This window comes from Dipodomys merriami, unplaced genomic scaffold (assembly GCF_024711535.1).
Source record: "Dipodomys merriami isolate MVZ:Mamm:240054 unplaced genomic scaffold, mDipMer1.0.p SCAF_5, whole genome shotgun sequence".
NCBI lineage: Eukaryota > Metazoa > Chordata > Mammalia > Rodentia > Heteromyidae > Dipodomys > Dipodomys merriami.
This window is the reverse complement of record NW_027206068.1, coordinates 51,658,373-51,685,154: the sequence shown is the minus strand read 5'-3', so window position 1 is coordinate 51,685,154 and position 26,782 is coordinate 51,658,373. Positions and strand designations below refer to the sequence as shown.

Sequence of the window (26,782 nt, the reverse complement as noted above, 5' to 3'; positions counted from 1 at the left end):
GCTGATTTGAACATTCTCTGGAAGAGCTCTGATCTTCAATTAGGCTTTGCCATTGTCAAAACTCAGAAAACTACTAGGTTCCAGCAACTGTCAGATACATCAGAGCTGAGAATTCAATCACACTTTCATCCCAGTTCAATCCTAATGATACCATAAGAATTCCTGGTCTTGTCAGGCACCAGTGGCTCGCACCTATAATCTAGTTACTCAGAAGGCTGAGATCTGATTGTAGTTCAAAGCCAGCCCAGCCAGGAAAGTCTGTGAGACTCTTTTTTTTTTTTTTAATTTTATATTATTTTATTTGAGAACATACTGTACAGAGGGGTTACAATTACATGGGCAGGATAATGCATACATTTCTTACCAAGCATTGCAGCCTCCTCTTTTGTTTACCCTTCACCTCCCTTCCCAGCCTCCCCCCTCCCCCCCACCCAATCATACCCCCCTTTTCCCCCCCACACCGACATTGTAAAGCTGGTTTTGACATGACATTTTGTACTTCTCATTGTTGCAACAGGTCCACCTGAATCCTTAAACGACTTGTTTGTCCCCATCTCCTCCACATGTTATACTGACATCAAATATAGTGAAAGCGGGGGTTACACTGTGGGGGAGGGACATACAAAGCAACAAAGAAATAATCTTATAAATGCGTTAGAAACACATGCATGAAAGAAACGAAAACATTAAAATACATATTTAAGGGTTCGTTTTCCTAACATCATATTATCTGACCTTTTCCGCTTGACTCATACCTATACTAAGAAATGCAAATCAAAACAACATTGAGATATCACCTCACTCCAGTTAGAACAGCAAAAATCAAGAACTCTAACAACAACAGATGTTGGAGGGGATGTGGACAGAAAGGAACCTTACTTCATTGTTGGTGGGAATGTAAACTTGTTCAACCACTTTGGAAAGCAGTATGGAGGTTCCTCAAAAGACTTCACATAGATCTCCCCTATGATCCAGCAATCCCACTTTTGGGCATTTACCCAAATGTCTACAAACAAGACCACACTAAACCTACCAGCACAACTATGTTTATTGCAGCATTATTTACCATAGCTAAGATATGGAACCAACCCAGATGCCCCTCAGTAGATGAATGGATCAAGAAAATGTGATATATATACACAATGGAATTCTATGCCTCCATCAGAAAGAATGACATTTCCCCATTTGTTAGGAAATGGAAAGGCTCTGTGAGACTCTTATCTCCAATGAACCACCAGGAAACCAGAAGTGGCGCTGTGGCTCAAGTGGTAGAGCGCTCACCTTGAGCTGAAGAACTCAGGGGCAGCGCTCAGGCCCAGAGTTTAAGCCCCACGACTGACAAAAAAAAAAAAAAAAAGAATCCCTAGTCTTGATAACCAATACTACCTTGTTCATGTTTACTTCCCATTTAAGAATTGGTGATATTTAATCAATTCCAAGATATCCTCAACTACCTATCACAGAATAAAACCATTTCCAACCCATATATATACATACATATATATTGAAATGTAGTTATGGAAATAGTTATGGAAATGGTGAACACATATTGATATGGGAAGATATCTGCAACTCATTATTGGAGGGGGGTAATTTTTAAGAAGTAAGAATAATACTGGTATCATTGTGAAGTTTTAAAACAGCAGAGAGTAGGAAAAAAACAGAAGGAAAATGATGATGTATGCTACAAGATTGATGATGCTTGAGGATATATGATATATAAAATTGCTAGTCACAGGACAGAGTGGTTTGTTTCCATGAATAAGTGGTACCTACAGCAATCACATTCATAGAGATAGAGAATAGAATGGTGGTTGCCAGAGGCTTAGGAAGGAGGGCAGGAAAAAAATGAGAAATTACTGTTTAATGAGTATGAGATTTCAATTCTGAAGACTGGTTACAGGGTAATTTAAATATACTTAAAGTTACTGAACTATATTTCAAAATGATTGAAAGGATAAATTTCATGTTATATGTATTTGCTACATTAAAAAATGAAAGAATTTTTAATTTAAATAATTAAAAGAATTATAATTACTGCTAATGCGTCTGACATGACTTGCTGATGATTGAATCACTGAAGGTTTTATCTTTCTACTTTATATTCTTCACTGTTGTAAAAGTGACACAAGCCCACTATAAGAATCAGTATTAATTTTTTAAAGTATTTTTATTTGTGAAGTGTAAAGGCTGCAAACTCTAGAAGCTAAGGGACGAGTATGTATTGATATATATTAAGACTAAATGTCTTAAACCAAGAACTATATAATCAGAGCCAGAATAACAATCTAAGAAAATTATGAAGGTTTAGTAAAATTCAGGAATATTCCAGTTCTTAAATTCATTATGAAATACTGATATTATGGCAATTAGGCAGAGTTCATACAAATTTTAATTGTGAATAAAGACATGATAAAACATAAAGCAAAAAAAAAATCATATGCTTAGCAATGCTTTGTTGCATGCACAAATGGAAAAACACACAGAAAACTTGTTAACTCTAAGAAAACATACAAATCATCCAGAAAATGTGAATATGTTACCCTGCCAAGACCTACGGGCAGCCTCCCTAAAGCAGAAGGTGATAAGTAGGAAAGGAAAATTAGTGGCTCACATTTTAAATGAGAATGATGCACTTATAACAAATTTTCTTTTTTGAAAGCTTTCTTATATTCATTAAAATATGGACAGTCCTTCAAAAATGTACTCTAACTCTACTTATAAATCAACGATGCAAAAGACCCAAGGTGGGAAGTACGAAAATTATGGCAAGATCCTTTTTTGGATCTGTCTTTGGACCAGACGTGAAATATGGGTTACTATGTGGCTCACATGAAGACAATGGTAAGATCACCTTACAGATAAAAAAAATCATCAGGACTTCACATTATTAATTATTAATAATTAAGCTATCACTCCTGACTTTTTTTTTTTTTTTTTTTTTTTTGCCGGTAATGGGGCCTGAACTCTGGGTCTGGGCACTGTCCCTCAGCTCTTCAGCTCAAGGCTAGCGCTCTACCACTGGAGCCACAGTGCCACTTCCGGCTTTTTCTGTTTATGTGGTGCTGAGGAATCTAACCCAGGGCCTCATGCTTACAAGGCATGCACTCTACCGCTGAGCTACCTTCCCAGTCCCCTGACTTTCTTAAATAATATAACATCTTTGAAATGTTTGCACTTAAGATGCATGCATATAGTTACATCTAACAAACAAGATATATTTATTCTTTGCATGTTAAGATGTCTAGTGATAGATCTTTTTTAATATTTTTATTGTAAAGATACTGTACAGAGGGGTTATAGTTACATGAGTAAGGTAATTAGTTCATTTCCTATTGAGCATTGTTACCCCTCCTTTGATTTTCCCCTACCGTCCCTTCCCACCCTGCCTCCTCCTTAGCTCCCGCCCTCCCTCCCCTCCTTGACCCATTCTTTCAATGACACTACATAGTCTCTCAATTCCATCAAATTTTCCCCCCAGGGCCTTTTTTTTTCCTTCTTAGAAGAAAGATGCTTTACATACTTTTCATGAGTATAATTTATTTTTAAATAGATGTCTGGGAATTCAGCTGCATACTGTCTCTTAAAACCATTGTGTGAGTCATGGTTTCCATAGCTTACTGGAATGTAGGGGACAGTACTATATTCAAAGAAGAAATTGAATCTCATATGTTCTATTAGCATTCTATTAAAATTTGACACAAGGCTGTTCATGAAAACTGGACTTTTAAATATTAATAGAAACATGAAATATGAAGATAGAGAAGAAAACACTTCCTAATATTAGCAGGAAATCACTGGAAGAAAGTGGATTCAAACTTGGGCAAGACTTAGTTAGGACCAACAGCCTTTAAATTCTTCTACTTTGTACAATGACAATTAGATTTTAGACTCATATGACATCAAATTTTTCCCATAATAAATTATATTGAAGATAAAAGTAGAAATTTTTAAGCTATTATAACTTATGAAGAAATACGTTTCTCTTCAATAAAATTGCACTCAACAGGAATACCTGTCATGGTATTCCATTAAAAATGTAAAAAATGTTAAGAATGTGTATATGTTTCCTTAAAAAAAGTATACACTGAAGATAGATTATATCATAACAAACCAAATACAGAGGCCAGTGAACTTCCAGGCATTTACAGTAGTAATATATTTAAACATGGCCATGCTTCAAAATTGGCACAGGAAAAAGAATGTAAAATATTTCAGTTTCCTACACACTATTTCCACTTCAGCCTATTCTTCCATATAGAAATACAGATTTAACTGTCCAAAATGTTTCATTCCACCCTAACTATTCTATGAAAGATAAATCAGGTCTTGAGTCAGTTCTATAAACATTATTAAAATTAGATACTATTTTTTAAATTATACTGAAGCTCTTATCTCTAAAACATCATGATATAAAAATAAGAGTTCAGCCAGGTGCTGGTGGCTCGTGCCTGTAATACTAGCTACTCAGGAGGCTGAGATCTGAGGACTGCAGTTCAAAGCCAGCCTGGGCAGGAAAGTCCGTGAGACTCCTATCTCTGATTAACCACCAGAAAACTGGAAGTGGTGCTGTAGTTCAAGTGGCAGAGCACTTGCCTTGAGCTGAAGAGCTCAGGGACAGTGCCCAGGCCGAGTTCAAGCCTTATAACCGACAAAAAAAAAAAAAAAAGAGTTCCCTAGACCAATACAAAGAATGAAGGATGTAAGGATGTGTAAGAGGCATAAAGCTATGGAATTTGCAGTTAATGCTTATGGACTGGGGCATCTTTATTCGTACTTACTTTCAGTATTAAAGAGTACATATATCTGCATAAATTAATGAAAAATATAAGCTAGGCATGCTTTTTCACACCTGAAATCCTAACTACTAGAGAGACAGAGAATGGGAATTTCACAATTTGAGGGCATCATGAACAGAAAGGTTCATGATATGTTTATCTCAACCAATGAAAAACCAGGTACAGCTGGCTGCTGATAATGCTAGCTACTCAAGAGGCTGATAGCTGAAGATCACAGTTCAAAGTCAGCCAGAGAAGGAAAGTCCATGAGACTCTTTTCTCCAATAAACCACTCAGAAAAGGCCAGAAGTGGCACTGTTGCTCAAGTTGTAGAGCATTAGCCTTGAGCAAAAGAAGCTCAGGGACACCAACCAAGTCCCTGAGTTCAAGCACCAGGACCAGCAAAAAAATAAAAGCTAGGTGCCTGTCAACCGCACTATACAGGAAGCATAAGTAGGAGAATCATGGTGTAAACCAGTCTGGGGAAAAAGCACAATTCTACTTGAAAAATAATGAACTCAAAAGGTACTGGGAGGTGTGGTTCAAGTGGCATAGCATTTGTGTAGCAAGCACAAGTTCAAACATCAGTAGAGGCTTCTCTCAAAATACTATAACATTATAAATTATGTAAGATCATCCTAGGAATATTTGTTTATTACATGTTTCAATGAAAGCAGTGGTTTTAAAAGAAAAAGACAAGAACTAATATTAACTGAGTACTTTATATGTGTTAGACGCTGAAATGCTATGATAGAAACTTTCATATATGGCTTTATCACAATCATTTTCTCCATCTTTGCCACAAAGCTATGATGGCCTCTATGTTAAAAGGCACAAAAAGCAGTCACTTCAGAGTTCCTCTATATTTTGTAAGTATCTACCTTGACAAGAGTTTTATGAAGTATCTATGGGCTTTTCATTTGTTTTCAATATATTCTAACATTCTTCTGGATAGTTGGAGAGTAAGCTGAGTATTTCATTGTTTCTCTCTAGAGACTTGCTCATGATGAAATTAAAAAATTCTGAGCCAAGTGGATGAAAAAGCAAGGTCAAAGAACATTCAGCTATCCATCTCTCTAGATCTTTCAATACAGTTGTTCAAGAAATATTTTCTTGGGCTCCCCCCGTAATTTAATTTTGTCCAAAAGACAGTAATTTTGCACCTAGATCAAGTTCTTCTGCCCCATACACACACATAGAGAGATAATATAATTAGCACTTGTGAATGTAAAAAAATTGCTATTTACATTTTTTCTTTCATGTGATTGTTTCTAACGTATTTATAAGATGATTTCTTTGTTGCTTTGAATGTACCTCCCCCATGGTATAACCCCTGCTTTCACTGTATTTGATGTTGGTATAATTTGTGGAGGGGAAGGGAAAAAACAAATTGTTTAAATAGGGATACAGGTGGACCCATTGCAACAATGAGATGTACAAGTCGTAATGCTGAAAAACAAACTTTACAACTTTGGCAAGGGGGTGGGTGCTGGGAAGTGATGGGAAGGGGAAGGCAACAATGCTTGATAAGAAATGTACTCATTACCTTCCCCATGTAATTGTAACCCCTCTGAACGGTAGTTTCACAATAAAAAATTACTATTTACAATATAAATTACTTATTTGTGCAGTTTTTCCATCAATGATTCATATTCAAAGTTTTCCTACTTTAACACATACACACATACACACAGACACACAGACACACAGACACACACACACACACACACACACACACACATACACACACACACACACCCTTATGAAGTTAACAATAATTCTATATTGGTGATTAATTTGAAACATTATATGGAAAATGTATCACAGTATCAACTGAAGTTAACTTTTGAAGCTAGCAAACATAACTATATATATATATTTTTTTTATATATATATATATGCAATACTGAATTAGAAACTTGAAATCACAAAGTATTAGATCTTAACTCCTCTCCAGCTAAAATTACCTAAGCAAAGGTTTTATTACACCCTGTCTTTAGGCATAATAGATATAAGATTATATTTTGCCAGAACAAGACAAGGATCTTGCCATTACTATGATATTGGAAGGGAAGAATAAGAAAAAGTCACTTTCCTCCTTTTTAATATACTCCCTGTGTTGACATTAATGTAATTATTAATGTATCCCCCAAAATCATCTCCCCCCCAAAAAAAGTGATAGTAACACTAGACTGTCCAAATTTGTCTCTAGTTACAATGAATTACAAAAGGCATACCTTTTTCCATGTTTGGCCTTGAATAATCTTGAAGTCTTGTAGGTTCTGTTAAGATCTGACATGGCATGCTTCTGAAAGTATTACCTGACCCTGCAATTTTATAATTTTACTAAGAGTCCCTTCTATATTTCACGTAGACATAAGCCTCTCATCCAGCTCATTTAGCAAGTGAAAAGTTTATTTCTAGGCAAACAGACATCTGAGATCCAGATCCTAACAGAAAATAGTGGGGAAACCACTCAACTGCACTTAGCATTGGTGGTTCCTTTTCCACTGTTTTTTGAAGGTAGACTGTAAATTGGGAAACATACTCTACAAATACACATATCTCCATAATACTGTACGTAGTTTGATTCATTTGTTTTCTAAAATGAAACACTTCTACATGTAAGCACTGTTTGGGTGAAGTTTTAGCTGTCATGAAACCTTTTCCCTCCCCTACATTTGCACCAGACAGCATTTCAATCATTCCAATGGATTTTTAAGCCATTTCACTACTTCTGCTCTGAAGTAGTAAACAAACATCAATAGCTTCTGTGTTTTCTAATATCAACTTTAAAATGTTATATTCATTGATTGGGGAGGAAAAGAAGGCTTAGAGTCATACCACCACAAGCTACAACATGGGAAAAAACCTCATAGCCAGAGCTTTGAAGAATGTCTTTCAGAGGTATGACTTTTTCTTTCTAGGAAAGAGATAACACTTTGAATTCTATGTTTAAAATTTTAAAAATTCTTACCATCAAAAAAAAGAAAGCCAACAATATGTCTCAGAGGGCGCTATCAGTGCTATAAGCAGGATAATATTACAGCTAACATTCCCTAAGCCTTCCAGGAGCACTGACTCATCATTGTGACAACACAAAGCCCCCCATTTCCCAGGACCCTTAGCATAACCATAGTATACCCCTAATCTTCAAGTGTATTTCCCTGTCCTCTTAAGTCACAGAAAACTAAGAAGCTCACTTAATAAACTAGTTGTTTTAACTGCAGATACAAATGAAGATAAGGTAGGATATAAAACTAACCCTCAAGAAGACTATTAAACAAACTGTGTGATGAAATACCAAAGGTCATTCTGCTTTGTGGTCGCTTGTACCAAGTTGCTTCTAACCCTATGTTTGTACAATACAATACCCACCAGCCCCATGCAGGTACTTAAATTTAAATGATCTAAAATTAAATTTTCCAGAGCCAGGCATCATGACACATTATCATGCCAGCGTGAAAAAGTGAGGCAGAAAAGACCCTAGTTTGAGCCCAGCCTGGGAGACATAATAAGCAGCTCTTTAAAACAAGGGAAAAGAGAGAGAGAGAGAGAGAGAGAGAGAGAGAGAGAGAGAGAGAGAGAGAGAGAGAGAGAGAGAGAGAGAGAGAGAGAGAAGGGGGAAGGGAAAGAAAAAACGTAAGAGGGATAGGAAGGTGACTCAGTGGTAGAGCGCTTGCCTTGCATGCCTGAGGCCTTGGGTTCGATTCCTCAGCACCACATAAGCAAAAAGAAAGCCGGAAGTGGCACTGTGGCTCAAGTGGTAGAGCACTAGCCTTGAGCTGAAGACCTGAGGGACAGCGCCCAGGCCCAGAGTTCAGGCCCCATGACCAGACCCAAAAAAAAAAAAAAAAAGTAAGAAAGAAAGGGAAAAAGAAAAAAGGAATCAGTTACAAAGTTGTACCAGTCTAGAGAGTGAATATTGCAGAATACTGCAATTACTAAAAAATTACCCTAAGGTTTCCTGAGACTCTGTCCTGCCACCTCTTGATGGGTTGTCCACATCAAAGACTTAAAATTCTTTGGTGGCAGAAACAGAAAGTGTCTATGCAGTCCACGTCCAAATTCTTCTCAACAACGAGCTTTAGAAAGAAAGTCCAAACACAAGCAACATTAAAAATATGAAAAAAACAAGCCAAGTGCCTGTGACTCTTGCCTGTAATCCTAGCTAATCAAGAAGCATGAAATCTCAGGATCAGAGTTTGAAGCCAGCCTGGGCCGGAAAGTCCACAAGACTCTTACCTCTAATAAAGTGCTCAGAAAAAGCCAATGGTAGAGCACTAGCCTTGAGCAAAAAGCTCAGAGACAGTGCCAGGCCCTGAGTTTGAGCCCTAGGACTCTCTCTCTCCCTCTCTCCCTCTCTCTCTCTCTCTCTTTCTCTCTCTCTCTCTCTCTCTCTCTCTCTCACACACACACACACACACACACACATACAAATACACACAGTAACTTTAATATTAGAGTAAGCTGTTTGTTAGTATTTACAGAATGCAGAAAGGATCAGTTTTCTTACAATAGCTCCTAAAAAAAAAAAAAAAACAGTTCTACTAGATAATGTTGATCATTGAAATAACAATAGCAATGTAATTAACCTATCTCCTCTATCATCTATTTTTAAGGGCCACGTTTTGTTTAATCAGTCAAAGAAGAATGCCCAGTGACTGTTACCATAGGGTAACAGGGCTCTTTGTAGTCTTTGGGGGGCACAAGGACATAGACATCTTACTTGTTCTTCCTAAATTCGAAGCTCTCCATCACTGGATATTTTTCTTCACAGCATTCATTATTCACATTCTTAGTGCACATTGGAATTGTGCCTGCAAAGGGACCAAGAAGGCTGGACTCTAAGCATCAAAGCGGCTTAGTATATAAATTATAGAAAAAGTACTTGATAAAAATGTAAACATATTTTTTGTATCTCTTAGCTTTAAGTTCAGGGTAGCAATTCTGTTTTAATACCTTGAAAACCAGAATTTTCCAACTTGTAGTGCCTACATTTATTAATAGGCATACTAAGAGGAAGCCTATTTCATTCTCAAGTAATTTGGAAGACAGTATAGCACAAGCATGCTTGAGTTCTACCCCTGTGTTACAACAGACTGACAGACCTTAAGTAGAGCGAGTGCATGATAAGCCAAGGTTTCAGTCTGTAAAATGGATGAGAGAAGTTCGTCATGCAAACTGCTTAGCACATAGTAGAGGCACAGAGTATCTTGCTGAGGTTATTTTTGCCCTGCTGTTCCTCCTTCCTGGAACACTTTTCCCGATAGTGCACAGAGCCAGTTCCTTTTCCTCCTATAGATCTTGCTTCAGTGACGCTTCCTAACTGAGGTCTTCCCTACCCTTCCTAACTCTGTGTATGGCCTTGTTATTCTCGACCACAGCCCTTCTTCATTCCTTCCTGTCACTTCTAACAAGTCATGAGGAATATATTAGCTCAGTGCATTATCAGGTTTTATTTTTCCAACAGAACATAAGGCTTGTATATACTGCAATTTATATAACAGGGGAAAGTGTTCACTTATATTCCTCCTTTTTCTTTTAATGGAGTTATATCTATGTAGATTATTATAAGCTTTTTAGTTTCTTTCACTATGTGTACACACATCAAAAGCACACAAGACTAACTTCCTAGCAGAAGGGAATATTTATCACGAACAGAGCTAACCATGTAACAGAAGTAAAAGATATCACTGCTTCAAGCTTGATAGAAGAGAAAGTTTAGAAATCAACCATTTTCACTCTCTGCAGAGAAAACAATACCAAATCTCTCCCCCTCCAAAGACACAATATGTACACATGTGCATAGTTTTCTATTAATCAAGGATAACCAGACATAGGAAGATATTCTGTGAAAGATGAGACAATGAAAAAATAGCAAAATATTTTTTCAGTTAAAAACAAAAGAGACAATAAAAACAGAAAAACATATAATCTCAAAGAATTTTTAAAATTCTACACTTGGAATCTGAACATGTTCTATTTTGTGTATGTGTGCTAGTCCTGGGGCTTGAACTCAGGGCCTGGGGATTGCTCTTGAGCTTTTTTACTCAAGACTACAATTCTACCACTTGAGCCACAGCTCCACTTCTGTCTTTTTGGTAGTTAATTGGAGATAAGAGACTCATGGACTTTCCTGCCTGGGCAAGCTTTGAACTGTGATTTCTCAGATCTCAGCCTCCTGAATAGCTACGTTACAGGTACGAGCTACCAATGCCCAGCTAAGTGCTATTTTTTTTTTAAGTGACAGAATCTAAAGCTTCAATGGAAAATCTCTTAGTATATAAATGGTATCTCAGCTCCTGATGCTGGTGGCTTCAGCCTGTAATCATAGCATAAGTCAATACCACTATTCATTTCTCAAAAGTCAACAAATCATTTCATTTTCCCCAAATAATATATGTAATCTTATGTAAGAGAGCCTCATAAACACATGGACTAGCCCCATCTAGTGGCAAAGAGAATTACTTCCACATAAACATTAAAAGAAGTTCTAAACTATCTACGAAAATCCAAATCATGGACAGTTCTTGTTCAGGACCCAATTTTGCTAACAAATATAACAGTATATGGATCTGAACCCAAATACTTCCAGGTAATAATTGAGATAATGGTCAAGATTGCATGGTGGTTAGGACAACAGTTTGAGACATCTAAATTCCCTCTGAACCTCATGAATGCACGTGAGTAAACATATTTGCACTGAGCCCCTACTCTGCCATAAGTGGGGCACAACTACAAATACTTACATCATCTAATCCTCACAGCAACACAGTTAGGAAAAATATTAAACACACCCTTTGAGCAGGATGTTAAATAATTCATCTTAAGCAATACAGGCATTAAATAATGAGTCACCTATCCACCTATCTATTACTAGGTCCTTGAAAAAAAAAAAGGGAGAATAAGAAAGTGATACAATAGTTGAAATGTACAAAAACTCATTGGGCACTTAGTTTAGGCCACCTGCAACTAACTTAAACATGGATAAGAAGAACATGCTGCTAGATAACAGACACTCTCTTGGACTTTGAAATAAACACATGCTAGCTAAAGGGGGACATTGTCCATCTCAGTCCTGACCTGGTGAGGTGATAGTACAGATTTTGGTATCAGACCTAAGAACAAACAAGGACTAACAAACTGATACACTAAACACAGTCTCCTATGTCAGAGAACAGTGTTGGACCTAGGGATCCAAAGACATCCATGCAGACACTTCTTGCTCTGAGCCTTCAGATCCTAACTTGAATAACTTTCATCTAGCAGAGAAGTTTACAAACTGGGAGAGGCTGTTTAATCTATAATCTCTTTCAGAGAAAGGGAAAAGATTTCTCAGAAATGTTTTTATAAAAATAGTTTGTCTAGTGAAATGTACAAGACACTATGTTGAAAACGAACTTTACAAGTTGGGGGGGGCAGGGAGGAGTTGGGAAGGTAGAGAGGGAAGGGATGGCAGGGGGAAAACAAAGGAGGGAGTAACAATGCTTGATAGGAAATTTACTCATTACCTTACTCATGTAACTGTAACCCCTCTGTACAGTATCTTTATAAAAATGTAAAAAAAAAAGAACAAAAAAAAAGTTTGTCTGTTTCCTTTGTAAGAGACGCCTTTATGAGTTATTTAAACTTTCAAAATTTTTCTTCTATCTCTACTGTCTGTTTCTCTCTCACATACACACACATATACATACACAAGTGACAGAGAGACAGATGGGGGAGAGAAAAATACAAAAATAGGAACTTGCTTTCAGAATGCTTTTTTCCCAGCAGACATTCTCTTCCAATAAGGTTCCATTCTTCAAGTCCTAACATATTCAAAGAATTAGATCAATTCTACTTTAAGAACTAGAGGACATCATGAATAGATAGTGGCACAGCTCAATGAGAGAAGACAAGAGTTTTGAGCCCAAAGAAACCTCTATTGAAACTTAGACCTACAACAACTAAATAATGCATTATTTAGATTACATAAGAAGGAAGAAAAGGGAAAGTAATGAAGACACAATTATAAAACTAAGTCTCCTTCTTTCTCTTCCTCTTTCTAGTAATTCCATTCTGAAGCCACTCTTTGGGTCAGGTGAGGTAGGCATCCATGCTGGGGTAGACACAGAGGGAGGGAATGGGGCAATATAGAGACCCAGAGTCCAGTGAAGAGAACATATACATGGGAGCAGCCCTGCCTAGAGTGTTAGAGCCCATGCAGAAGAAGGAGGGCATAACAATGGTGGACCACAAATGGCATCAGTTCTAGTAGTGTGAGAAATACATTCCTGAGCCCTCGAAATGCAGATTGCATTCTGCAGTCCAAAAATCATGAACTGAACTTCTCTGGGCCCAATTGTGTCAAAGACACCGGTTATATACAGATGGATTGAGCATGTGAGAAAACACATTAAGTATTATAGGAATTATATTTCTCATTTGTCAAAGAAAGAATAAGTATGGAGGGGAAGAAAAATAGAATGATTCCTGGAGAAAAGACTAAGATTTAAGAAGCCAGTGTGAACTCATAATTTCAAGAAGGAGAGATAGTTAATGACTATAGATAAATTGTATTAACAGACCCATATATGTGAGTATACATATATTGCCTCACTATACCCCCTCTGAGGACTGGAAAAACAACTTCCAAATGGAAATGTGAATACTCTGTGTTGAGATCTTAGCTTTGCAATAAAACAAGGAGGAAAATGGGGATTCTAACTCAGTAGCTGATGCTTTCAATCACTGGCTGGTCCTCTACCACCTGAGCACACCTCCAACACCAAGACTGAATTTTGTAAGTAATCATTATCCTCAAAAAAAGATAGGAGCTGGGCACCAGTGGCACACACCTGTAATCCTAGATACTCAGGAGGCTGAGGGTTGTGGTTCAAAGCCAGCCTAGGCAAGAAAGTCCATGAGACTCTTATGTCCAATTAACCATAGAAAACCAGAAGTGGTGCTGTGGCTCAAGCAGTAGAGCACTAGCCTTGAGCTGAAGAGCTGAGGGACAGCACCCAGGCCCAGAGTTCAAGACCCATGACTGACAAAAAAAAAAAAAAAAAAGATAGGGATATGTCAAATAAAAATTTAGATATTAGCTTGAAGGGATACCCACAAGCCAAGCCTGTCATAATTTAAGTTTCAAAGTGACAGTGATGGTAAGAAGCTACAGTCCACTGAAAAGAACAGGAAACTATATAGTTTGCACTGACATAAAGGGCTAAATTAATATATTAAAGTCTGATGAAGAATTTAGAGTTTTAAAATTCTTCTCCAAAAGTATTTATAAACTCCTAAATAAATAAAAATAACCTTATGGTAGAGAATCCTTTGGAAACAGCCTCAATCAGGTGATCAAATGAGATTCATCAACAGGACAAATGAAAATTAGGAGTCCTGTGGGATGACACAGTGAGAACAGCATATTTTCACTTCTCTGATATTCCAACCAAGGATGCATACATTATCTAACTTAATCATAAAGAAGGCAGGTTCAACAGCCAGCATGAATTCTTCAAAAATGTCAAGGTCATGAAAGTCAAAAAATAGATGGAAGGCAAAAATGGCAGGTAAAAGCAAGGTTTGATTGCAAACTACATTTCACATCTCTACAAAGGAAATTATGAGAATCACTGGTAATACTGTAATGTGATCTGAGATTGACGTGGTAGTGGTTCTACTAATTTCTCATCAATCAAATTAATTTCTCATTTTTGTAAATACGCTTTGATTACATAAGAGAACATCTTTATAGAAAACATACACTAAAAACTATTTCAAAGTACACAAGAACCACAACACAAGGAGCACAGAGAGGCTGAATGACAGTACCCAGTCCTGAGTTTAAGCCCCAGGAACAGCAAAAAAAAAAAAAAAAAAAAAAAAAAAGAATTAGGACTGAGAAAGGGACCCCCTACAGACTATCAGTTGTTTCTCAGGACCAACAGCACATAGAAGACCTCAGTTTATATAAAAGAATTCAATGAGATAGGAAAAGACCCAGCACCTGCTGAGACCAGGAGTTGACATTCATGGATGCACCAAGATGCAGAATAAAAACTCTAGAATAAAATGGGAAGGTGTGCAGACAAGATAGGAGGATGATAAAATAAATGGCGTATTGTATAGTGATTACGTGGGCTCTCTGGGATGATTAAAAAGTAGATGTAGTGGAATCATCTGGGTTCCATAAATAATATCAAAATTGAAGACTTTTTTTAGATAAGAATATGAGCAGCAGCTAGTTATATGACTTAAACCAGTAATACCAGCTCCTATTGATGCAGAGACCAAGAGAATTAAGGTTCCAGAATATCCTGGGTAAAAAGTTAGTAAGCCAAGTAACAAGCCAAACATGATATTGCACACCTGTAATTCCAGCTATTTGGAAGGCTTAGGTAAGAGAATCCACACCCAACATCCAAACCTAGCCTGGGCAAAAACTTGAGCCCCAATCTGAAAAATATCTAGAGCAAAAAAAGGGGGGAGTGGAGACATATCTTAAATAGTAGAGCACCTACCTAGCAAGCACAACACTTTGAATTCAAACTACAATACCGCCAAAAATAGAATATGAACATATGAGTGTAAATGAAAATGATGTTGTATACAGTAAAGACCACCCTGGAACATGGAGTATGAAGGAACGCACTAAGCCTGAAGCTAACAGAGGTCCACTGAGCAAAAAGCAGAGGCCTGCTTCAACTAAAATTTGGTATCTCTATCTCATTTGCTGGAGAACCAAAAGATAATAAAGATTTGAAAGCAATACCCTGGTTCTAAGACAGATTAGAGGCAGAAAGATCAGCTGGAAGATTACCATAATAAGATTATAAGGGATGAAATAAAGCTGTAGAAAGTGAAGGGACAGTACAATTTTTGACAAGATTTTCTAACTAATTACATGAAGGAAAGAACAGATGAAAATTATGAGCTTGGCATGTAAAATCCATAAGAAAAACTGAGCTGCATCAGAAGGAAAAGAAGAGGTAAGCATCCTTCATTATCAACAAATTATTCTTTATTGTTATTCTGCTCACAGCTTTATAAACAATCCTTTAATTACTGGTTTGGGTGTGTAATCTGTTTCCTGATAGAACCTTCACAAATATAGTGGGGGTTTGGGAGGGAAAAACTGGGGAAAAAATGAGGGAAGGGGTAACACTTTTCAAAGAGAAATTTACTCATCACATGACTTACATAACTTCTCTGTATATCACCTTTACAATAATAAAAAAATTAAAAATAGAGTGCCACATTTTATCAGACATAATTAACCTTCATAGTTCATACCTACGCATTTAATTTTCCCCCTTTTTCCTTATAAAAAATTCTAGTTAAAAACCTTTTCTAGAGTCTTACTGGTTAATTCTATCTTTGATTTCTTACTCTGCCCTCTTAAGAAGCTGGAATGTAAGATAAGGGAAGGAGGATGAGTTGTCACGAGCAAAGCTTTATTAAATTGGCGTCTCCAGGGAAAGGAGCTGTGAGGATATCAGAAAAGCTCACACCTGACTATTAGAAACAAACCTCTCCCATGTCTGGTAAGAGGTACATTTTTCCAGGTACTCTGGCCAAGTCTTTCTGGCCTCTGGTCTCTCTTTGAAGATATCTGCCAAAGGCCTGACTCTACCTGTCTTACCAAAACCTGTGACTCAGTGAGCCACAAAGTGACTCGGTTTTGGGCACTAAAGAACTAACCTTCCTTGTTCACACCACGGTGGGATAAAATGCACTGATGTTGAAGCATGAAGTAAGTTACCAACCACTAGCTGCAGCAGTGAGCTACAGCTATCCATAATGTATTGCACATTGAGAATGTGCTGGCACTGACTTGAGTTTTTATAATGTTGTCTGTGAGGTCTTATTAGGATCAACCTCAGTTATAAATACAGTAACTAGTGTTAAGATCACAGAACTGTACGCTAAGAAACCCACGTTAACATTTTGCTAATATGTGCCACAGTGATTCTACTACAGGTTAGTCACAAAAACAAAGACTTAGCAGAAAAGCCCAATTATGACCTGTCTAGCTACACCTGCAGACCTGCCCCTAGAACCCTGACCTGCACAGACCACCTGACCAAAGCCATTCCCTAAAGTCCCCAGTGAAAAAGGAAAAAGTAACCATGGTTCTTAATAGCAGGATCAGGTGCAATGTGGTACAACTGGCACACTTACAGGCAAGAGTGAACATTTATAGGCCACCACTGGGAAGAAGAAGACATTACTGGCCTTTACATGGCTAGAACAGAGTCAAAATTGTTATCATTTACTCATTCCAAAATATCCTTATCACTTGCCCATCTAAGTGAATATAGTATGAGAAAATTTGAGATGGGGGGATAAAATGATAGAAACTCACGTAGAGCAAAAGAGAATCATTTAATATCTTGCACTATGATCATGAGTGGTTTGATTTACTAACAGTCATCTTATTTCTAAAATTAACATGTGATATACTAATTTATTGGCTGACTAGAGAGCTGTACTATCCTATTTTGGAAATGCTACATCCTACCATAAGAAATCAAAGATAGAAAGATGCTAAGCGAAATGACATGGACACAAGATGTTTTTCTTTGTTTTTGTTGTTTTTAATGTACTTTTAATGTAATTTTCTTTTGTGTTTCCCCCCTATGGTTTCTCCCATGTTGTTACTATATTTGATTTTGGTATTCTGGGTATTGTATATATGTTTATCTGAATTAGGGAAGGGAAGGGAAACAACAAAATGGTAGGACAAAGGGGGAACCAATGAAACAATACTCACAAGATATTTTGTTGGGGGCTGGGAAGGTGGCTCAGTGGTAGAGTGCTTGCCTTGCATGCCTGAGGCCCTGGGTTCGATTCCTCAGCACCACATAAGCAAAAAAAAAAGCCGGAAGTGGCGCTGTGGCTCAAGTGGTAGAGTGCTAGCCTTGAGCTGAAGAGCTGAGGGACAGCACCCAGGCCCAGAGTTCAGGCTCCACGACCGGACAAAAAAAAAAAAAAGATATTTTGTTGGAAATGATCTGTACGACTTTTGGGGATGGGAAGGGAGGGAAAGAGGGAGAAAAATGAGGAAGGGAGTAACAAGTTCGACAAGAAATGTACTCACTACCTTACTTATACAACTGTAACCCCTCTGTACATCACCTTGACAATAAAATTAAAATTAAAAAAAAGAAATCAAAGATAGAGCAGGACATAGTAGCTAACACATATAATCTCAACTGCTCAAGAGACAGAGGTGGGAAGTCAAAGTTTAAGGCCAGCCCTAACAAAAAAATTAGAAATCATCTTAACAAAAAAATCTGGGTTATGGCAGTTCATACCTGTCATCTGAGCTATGAAGGAAGCATAAGTAGGAAGATCAAAGTTTATGCAGGAAAGAGAAGCAACTTTGTCTCAAACATAACCAAAGCAGTAGAGCACTAATGGCTCATACCTATAATGCTCCAACTTAAGAGGCTGAGATCACCATTTGAGGTCAACCCAGGCATAAAAGTCTAAAGAATTCCATCTCCAAAATAACCAGCAGAAACTCAAGCTAGAAGCATGAGAAAGTATTGTTGTTGTTGCTTTTAAATTCTTTACTTCTTTCTTGGAATGGTGAGTCAATGAGTGATTAGATTACTAATTTTTTTTTCCCCAGCCCTGCTCAAACTCTGGACCTGAGCTTTGTACCTGGGCTCATTTTTTTCAAGGCTAGCACTATACCACTTGAGCCATAGCGCCACTTCCAGCTTTTTCTGTGATTAATTGAAGAGTCTCATGACCTTTCCTGCAGGCTGGCTTCGAACCACAATCTTCATATCTCAGCCTCCTGAGTAGCTAGGATTTACTAAAATGCTTTAATTCTATTTTCAAACTTTTACTCAGTGATGACACAGATAAAATTCCAGTTCAGAGAAGAAATCTAGTTTCTATTCAAATCTATATTTAAAAACTATAATTTAACCCTCATGCTTCATGTTTCAAAATTCTTTTCTAAAATGAAACCATTATAAAAACAGGCAAATATTACATTTCTATAGCATAATACTTTTGGCTGAACAAAAAATTCTGTCTAAACCAAAATGTCAAAAAAAGATTTCATTTTGTTTTAAATAAAAAGTCAATGATAGAAGACAATGGCATACACAAACACACACACACACACACACACACACACACACACATACACACACACACACATACACACACATTCCTATGGACAAAGCCAGCTCATACTGGTCCCTATTATATGACAGATATTATATAAACAGATAACATAAAAAGAGAATCAACTGAATCAACAGGGTATAATAAACAGCAAAGCAGCAAAACAGCATTATTTTATTGGTTCTATTAGGAATATTCAATAAGCAGTAACTACCAAGTAAGTAGGGAAGAACAATTCGAAAGACAGGGAAATTTTGTTCTTACTCCTGAGGCAAGGAGAACAGAAATTGGAAAAGTGGTAAACTTTAAGCAGTTTACTAGTAATATGCCAAAATGACATTGCAACTGAATTAAAAACCATACTCTACATCACACATAAGTCCAAACCCAAACATCATGTTGAAAGTGTACTTCTACGTTATGCCTTCGTGTCTTTACTGCCATTGATAACACTGTTATACATTTTTATAATAACATAAATAGGCCATGCTTAATGACCTAAGAGATTCCTTCAACATCAGTTCACTCTCTATAAGCTTATTCAAAACTTCTGAAAGACTAATACTCAAGATTTTTTATTACATTTGGAGATCCAAATCTACCTTGGGAACCAAAACTTAAGAGTTTTCCATAGATAGTATCTAGCACACAATTTCCCAGAATTCAGAGGCGGAAATAATACCGTCTCAGATAAATGCTATCTTATTTTGCTAAGGTATTTAGTAACTGCAATTAAACAGTGATTGCTCTGGCCTTGACCATAGCCAACAAATACTTGAGAGCTAACTGGATCTGTCAGTTTCTTATTTTAGCAGAGTAGGTAGTACAGGAATGCCTGCTATATTTAAATGGTGGGTAAGAGTAACACATGAGCAACTATCCCCCTCCATTGTAACAACAAAGTAAGACAGGCAGGGTGCAGCAGTTCCTGTCAGTAATCCCAGCTACTTGATAGGCAGAGATCAGGAAGATTACAGATTAAGGCACTAAATGATAAAGATAGTGCTAATCCCCACCCCACCCCAAGCCCAATTGGCAAATTGATTGTGGTAGTGAATGCCTATGGTCCCAGCTATGAGGTCCCAGCAGATACATTTTTAGCCCATGATGGGACCCGGGTAAAAATACATAATCCTACCTGAAAAATAACTAAAGCAAAAACGGGTAGAAGCATGCCTCAAGTGGTAGAGCAATTGCCTAGCAGGCACAAGTTCCTGAGTTCAAACCCCAGTATCACCCTCATGAAAAAAATATATATTATTACATATTTTCTATCTTCTAGAAAGTAGATATCTTTAAACTGGCATCACAAACACAATAATACGGATGAAAGGAAATACTATTTCATGTGTATAACAAATATCCAGTATGGTGGCCCCAACAATCAATAACCCTTATCTTGGGTAAGTGATCCAATTATATTTTTTAACCTGTCATTTCACTGTGAGAGCCAAGTCTATAATACAAGCCTCTAAAGAAAGCAAGCTACTATAATGCTTTGGATTTAAATTGTATTTTATGGTCATACAACACTTTCTCAGCCAGGCATGGAGGTGAATTCTTGTAATTGCAGCACTTAGGATATAGGGCAGGATTATTTCTCAAGGACTAAAGGAAAACAAAAAACAAAAGCACTTTCTTATTCATAGTACCCTCTCCTATTTCTTTCTAGTTCAGAGATCCATTTTATCACCACAATGGAAAGAAACTACTTCAACCACTTACATATTCATACAGTGCCTGAGGATGGCCTATTAAAGACATAGATGTACATATCCTAAAAGTAGTGACATTTGCCCACATGCATACTTCTAATTGCACATCTAGACAGCAGTTCTGACCTTCCCCCTAGTGATGTTTACAGCACATTACACAGCCTTCTTAGTGTTTCCTGGGAAATTTGTATTAGTTCCTCCTCTGGCAATCACTTCCTGTCACTATACTTTTTCCCTTGCCTTCGAACTTTTGCCAGATTACCTCAGGAGAATCCTCTGAGTTTCAGACATAAGAAAAAAACAAGCCCAGTCTTGAATGCTAAGTACTAACAATACCCCCTCCAAATTAATAGAAAGAAAAATCTTTAAGGGATAAGTAAAATAAGAGAAAGACCACAGTGTTGGAAAGCCCTGAAGACAACCAATTTGAGTCATGCATCATGTTTTCATGTGCCACTACTGAGGGCAAACACATACAGGATGGAAATACAAACATTAAAAAGCTAGCCCTTACTCTCGCACTCTTCAGAGCACACTAGGGAAAGTATTTTCCAAAAGTTTAAAGGTTATCATCCTCATTCACAAATATAGCAGCTTCCCCATTAAAATGTACTTTAATACAGGAACTTGTGGCTCACACCTATAATCCCTGTTACTCATGAGGCTGAGATCAGAGGACCACAGTTCAAAGCCAACCCAGGCAGATTCTATTTCCAGTTTTATTTTGAACTACCTTTATTCCACATGTACTCAAAACATTAAGAGATAAATACAGATTCAAGCATTCTTACTGGGAAAAGTACACATGATACAAGAGATATAAAAGGTATGGCTGAGCATTAAGGTCCTCACATGAGTCATGATTCTCTGAATCTAACCTGCACTTTTGCATATTTGTGCCTCTGTATAGATCTACTCTTCAGCACCCAAAAGTCAGAATGAGAATTCTCACTCTCTGCAGCTCAGTTCAAAGTACATTCCCATCCACTTTCTACACTCCACTTCCATTATTGGAAGATGTATTCATATTACAAAACCCCTTAAGCCTGAGTCTTACAAATTTGTACATCTTTCTCATATCACCTGTCACAATGTCCTAAGCACAGGAAGGATTCAAGAAAAAAACTTAAAGTCAACCTAAGTACATTTATCACAAAACATAACCAAATGAAGTTAAATAAAACACTTATTCGAATATCGACTAGAATATCGAAAAGAACATACCAAGGAGTTATCCAAGAGCAACACAGAATATTTTTTTCACCAGATTCTGGTTCCTATAGGCGTGGGGGATGGGGTGTTATGAACAGAATCCTAGGCCCCTGGCTACCTCACAGGGTGGCCTGAGCCACTTGCAGCTCCCATAAAAGCATCTAGACTCAACAGCTTTTCCAGGGACATACATGCTTCATCACAGAAAGCACACACATCTCCCACAGGGCTAAAGAACACAGCTAGTTCCAGTAAAGTCCTTTTCCATCTCCCTACAAGGAGGGCCATTCTTGTTTCACTTCCGGGGATGCTACCAAATAAATCATTTCTCTGAGTCTTCACCCACAATAAATTATAGGGCACTTGTTTCCAAGGGATAGAGAATTGGCAAGGACAAGAGGGAATTGACAGGCAATGTTTTGGCAGACTTCCTAGTAGAACTTCTCACTTTTACTTTTAAAAAGAAAAGGATTCCAATGTCTGCCTTAATTTCACAAACTGGATGCCAAAGTTTCCCTTCCTCCACTACACTCTTTATAGTTAAGAGCAGAGAGGAGAGCACTCTTCATGTGCTACTCCTTTCTAAGATGCTCAGAAAGCCACATAAAAAGCAGAAGTGGAACATCATTGGGGAAGGAACCTCAGGCTCACCTTGATAGCCTGTTCATCTTCAAACCATCTTATTTCTTAAGATGCCAAGTGAGAAATAGTCCTACACAAACTGACAATATGCTATCTGTGAGAAATGCAAGATTAAATGCTGCAAAGAAGATCTAACACTTTCCTTTAAAAACTAGACCTTTTCCTAATAAGGTATTATGCTTCCTGCCAGTTCTGGTATGTGGCCCATGTGTTCATATGCATAACATGTATACAGATGATTAACTTATTTTAATTACGTGTGGTATACAGACACAAATCCTGAAATAAAAATTGTAAATGTGTAGTAGTGAGAAAGAGCCACAATTTTTTAAATCATACAATTAAGTTTCTGTGAGAAAAAAATCCAATGTACTTACATACATATACATATTCAAACTAATTTTTAAATATTTATTTGTTTATGGTACTAGTGTTTGAACTCAAGGCCTTATACTTGGTAGGCAGGCTCTCAGACGTCTTAGTCGTAAGGGAGTTTAGGAGTAGACAAGTATTGTAAGGATCTAGTTGACTGAAGCAGAAAAGACAATGGAATGATAAGCTGCGAGCACCCTAGAACATGAAAAGCCAGAAAGCCAGGGTCTCTGGAATGACCGGATACAAAGAGCTGAGCAGTGATCATTCCAATAATGAGATCGTTAAGAAGCTGGAAACCTGTCTTCTACGTTTACTATCCCAGAGATAGTACCAAACAAATGTGAATGAAGTTTAAGTAAGAAAGCAGTTCAAATTAATTAAAGTGATTAACTTTAAAATCTTAAAGCACAAAATGAGAGCATTTTAGCAAGTTTTCTAAAAAGTGTTTCTTTCTTTACAGTTATGCCACAGGAAAACCCATTTCCAGCCCCGGTTTCTCGGTGTGTGCAAATGACACACTGAGAAACGTACATGCACATGCAAATATGAATATGCATATTTGTCTCTCCTCCCTCTATGTATGTATTGTATACTATATCTTATATCGCATAATATATCGCGTGATATCCATTATATACTATATAATTGTTATGCATATGTAGTATACTTTTATTATTGTAATTATTATATATCATACAATACAGAATTCAGGACTCGAAGGATTTCCCAGATGACTGAGAAATAATTTTTTCAACTCTCTGCATTATATGAATGTATGGAGATATCACAATGGAACCGTCCTGTTCCAAAGACGCTCATTAAAATTGTTAACAGAAAGGTCCGAGTACCTCGAATCTACAATTATTTGCACACTTGGAGGACGGTAGCCTTTTCCTTGGAAATGGTGTGATGGGGCTGGAGGTAAGCGCTGGCGGGAGATGTCTCTGGGCGCTGGGCCCCAGTGGATGACGGCGGGGGGTCGGGGGGGGAACGACCGTGGACCCGAGACGGGGGCTTCAGCCCACCCCGCTTTCAGGGCACAGGGAGCCCGGCAGAGGTCGTTTAAAACTCCCAGGGCCCCCGGAATTCCCGGTCGCCCTCCTCGCCCGGTCCCTGACCCGCCGCGCCCGGAGACCTGCGCGCCCCGGAGCTCCCGCGCACCTGCGGGGTGCCCGCTCGGGGTCGGCGCCGCACGGGGCGCGTGCGGGGGTCCAGGACCCCCGGAGGTCTCCGCCGGCCCGCGCCGGGACGGGGCGGGGCGGGACGGGGAGGGCGCTCGCCCGCCCGCCCGCTCGCTCGCGGACGTTGAAGGGATGGAGGAGGGTCCGTCTCAGGCGCCCTCGGGTTCAGCGCCGAGGCCCCCCGATGTCTCCTCCGTTCCCATCGCCCTTTCCTCCTTCTCCAGCCCCCGGGGCCCGAGGAGGCCCGCCGGTGGGGCGACCCCGGCGCCGCGTGGAGGGGACGCGGCTTCTCCTCAGCCACCACCTGAGGCGCCGCGTCGGCGCGGGTGGCGGCGGGCGTCCGCGGGCGCCGGCGCGTCCCCGAGCGCGCCCGCGCGAGTTTGCACTAACTTTCCGGAGCTGGGGGGTTGGGGGGAGGGGCGGCGGGGCCCGGGCCTTACCTGTGCTCAGATTGTCATTGATTTTCAAGGGCACCCGCAGGACGTAGACCAGGAAGAGCACGAGGAAGAACCACACGGTCCACAGATAAGTCCACGACCAAACTATGCAGGACTTGAGCAGCTCCAGAAAGCCCGTGGCCGCTTCAGCCATTTTCCGGCGCTGCTCTCTGCTGCCGCGGCTCCCCGTGTCTGCCGGGATGATTCACCGGCCCGGAGGCGCCGCTCGCGCCGCCTGCCGCCGCCCGAGCGCCCCCGAGTGCGCCCGCCGCCGCCGGGGACGCGGGCGCGGCGGGAGAGCTCGCGGGCCGCGGCGCGCGCAGCCCGCCCCGGACGGACGGACGGACGGACGGACGGCCCGTCTCGGTGCTGGCTCTCGGGAGGCCCCCACCAGCGGCTTTCGTGGCGTGATCACGTGGGCTCGGCCCCTTCACGATCGGCTGCCATTTATGTTTATTATACTAGCAGCGGGAGGGACGGGCCAGGTGGCCGGGAGCTCGTGACGGACTGGGGGACACCTCGGGCCCAGGGTGTACTCGCCAGCCTGGAGTGGTGGAAGGCTTGGTGGACTCTCCGTCCTGACCCCAGTGCCTGCGATCAGCCCGATCCTCTGAGGAGGGAAACTGAGGCAGGCGGCGCTGCCCTGTGTGCCGTAGCCTCAAAAGTCATCCTTGCAACTATGGGTTTCTCTATGCTCTGCGCCCCCCCAACCCCCCCCCCTCCTCCTCCTGTCACCATCGGTAGTCCTGCAGGTAAATCAAGATTTAGTGAGATTTGGTTGCAGAAGTTATTTACCCTTGTTCTGTCCCTCTCTCCCCCCCATGTGTTTATCCCCCAGGTTTCAGTCTCAGCTTCTTTTTTCGTTTTTAATGTGAATGAAGATGATCTGGGCTTGTTCTGTACCTGCTACCCTAAACAAAAAATGAAGAGCTTTTTTTTTTTTTTTTTTTTTTGTGGTGGCTGGTATGCTGGCTAAGACATTGTGTTTCTTTTCTAACTGAGTTTATCAAAGGACATTCTGAGGTTTCCTGTCGGTAAATTATTTAGGTTAATGTGTGCCATGTTAAAGAAGCCAGTGGCTCAGGCCTGTAATTGGCTTAGCCACTCAGGAGGCTGAGATCTGAGGATCGCCGTTTGAAGCCAGCCGGGGCAGGAAAGTCCTTGAGACTCTTATCTCCAGTAAACTACTCAGCAAAAGCTGGAAGTGTGTAACAAGTGGTAGAGCCCTAGCCTTAAGCACAAAAGAGGCTCAGGGAGCACCCAGGGCTCCTTAGGACAGGCAAAAAAGTAGGGGGGGGGGAGGAGGAGAGGTTGTTTCCATACAACCAGAACTATGTCTAGATTTCTGACAATTTGGGCAGAACATTGTTAAAATGTTTATTTTCCTTATGCTGGAGATCCGAACGCAATGCTCCCAAAGTATGGCACTTTAGCTGCCTTGCTGATCTGAGTACTGTGAGCAGAAGGAAAGTAGAAATGCCTCAGAAGCAAGGTTTTCCTGATAATCTCCCATCCTTTTGCCTTCACACTTTTTTTCCACCAAAACTAAGTTGTAGAGACAAGAATTTCTCTTCCCCAAGGGATGTCATACAAAGTAAACTACTCTTCCTCAAAGCAAGCCATAATACTTAACAAAGTCAATCTCTCTTCCCTCTTCTCCCTAGAAGACCGTCCTTGTATATCCCTCCGGGAACCTCCAAGCAAAGGAATGCTACTCAGAGACTCCACTAAGAATCTAAACCCACGCCTTTCTGAGTTGATTAGCTCATTACCTTTAGAACGTAGACTTATCCAATCACATTTTACCTTGTTGTCCATTCTTATCTGGGTCTTTGAAATTTTATTTCTGAAGACTCTTATGTAAACTTCGATTAAACACATTTGTTATGTTTTTTCTTGTCAACCTTGAAGGTGTTGGCTGTGATCCTTCAAGATGGGTGAGGAAAAGTATTATACTTCTTCAATCTCCCTCCTCCCCTAGACAAACACATTTGTAATTTTCTCTATAATAAAATAAGCTAATTTCACTTTTATATGCGGGACCTGTTCATAGCATATGTAACAGAACTAGTATTGCATTTTCATTCATTTCATCCTTACTTTCAGCCACTGTCTGCCTCACACATTTGCTCCACTATAGTGACATACAGGCCAGAATAAGAGAAGTTGACTTACTCACATTTTTCTCATAGTTACTATGGTAGCACACTGCCAAATGCTTTTTCTATCAAATTCTAGTCTATAGTCACAGAACAATAAAACAACAAGAGGATATTTTATAACCCACCAGAATCTCTGTAAGTCAT

The 26,782-nt window shown here is 39.4% G+C and overlaps 1 protein-coding gene across 2 annotated transcripts in view; it reads right to left on the bottom strand.

Moving 5' to 3' along the window:
• Positions 1-24,789, bottom strand: part of St7 (suppression of tumorigenicity 7) — a 207,467-nt gene extending 182,678 nt beyond the window's left edge. For both annotated transcript variants that reach the window (XM_069996620.1, XM_069996621.1), the window contains exon 1: positions 24,480-24,789. In XM_069996620.1, the coding sequence (XP_069852721.1) occupies positions 24,480-24,630 (151 nt within the window). In that variant the 5' untranslated portion in view covers positions 24,631-24,789. The remainder of the gene's footprint in view (positions 1-24,479) is intronic.
• Between the last annotated feature and the right edge of the window lie 1,993 nt (positions 24,790-26,782).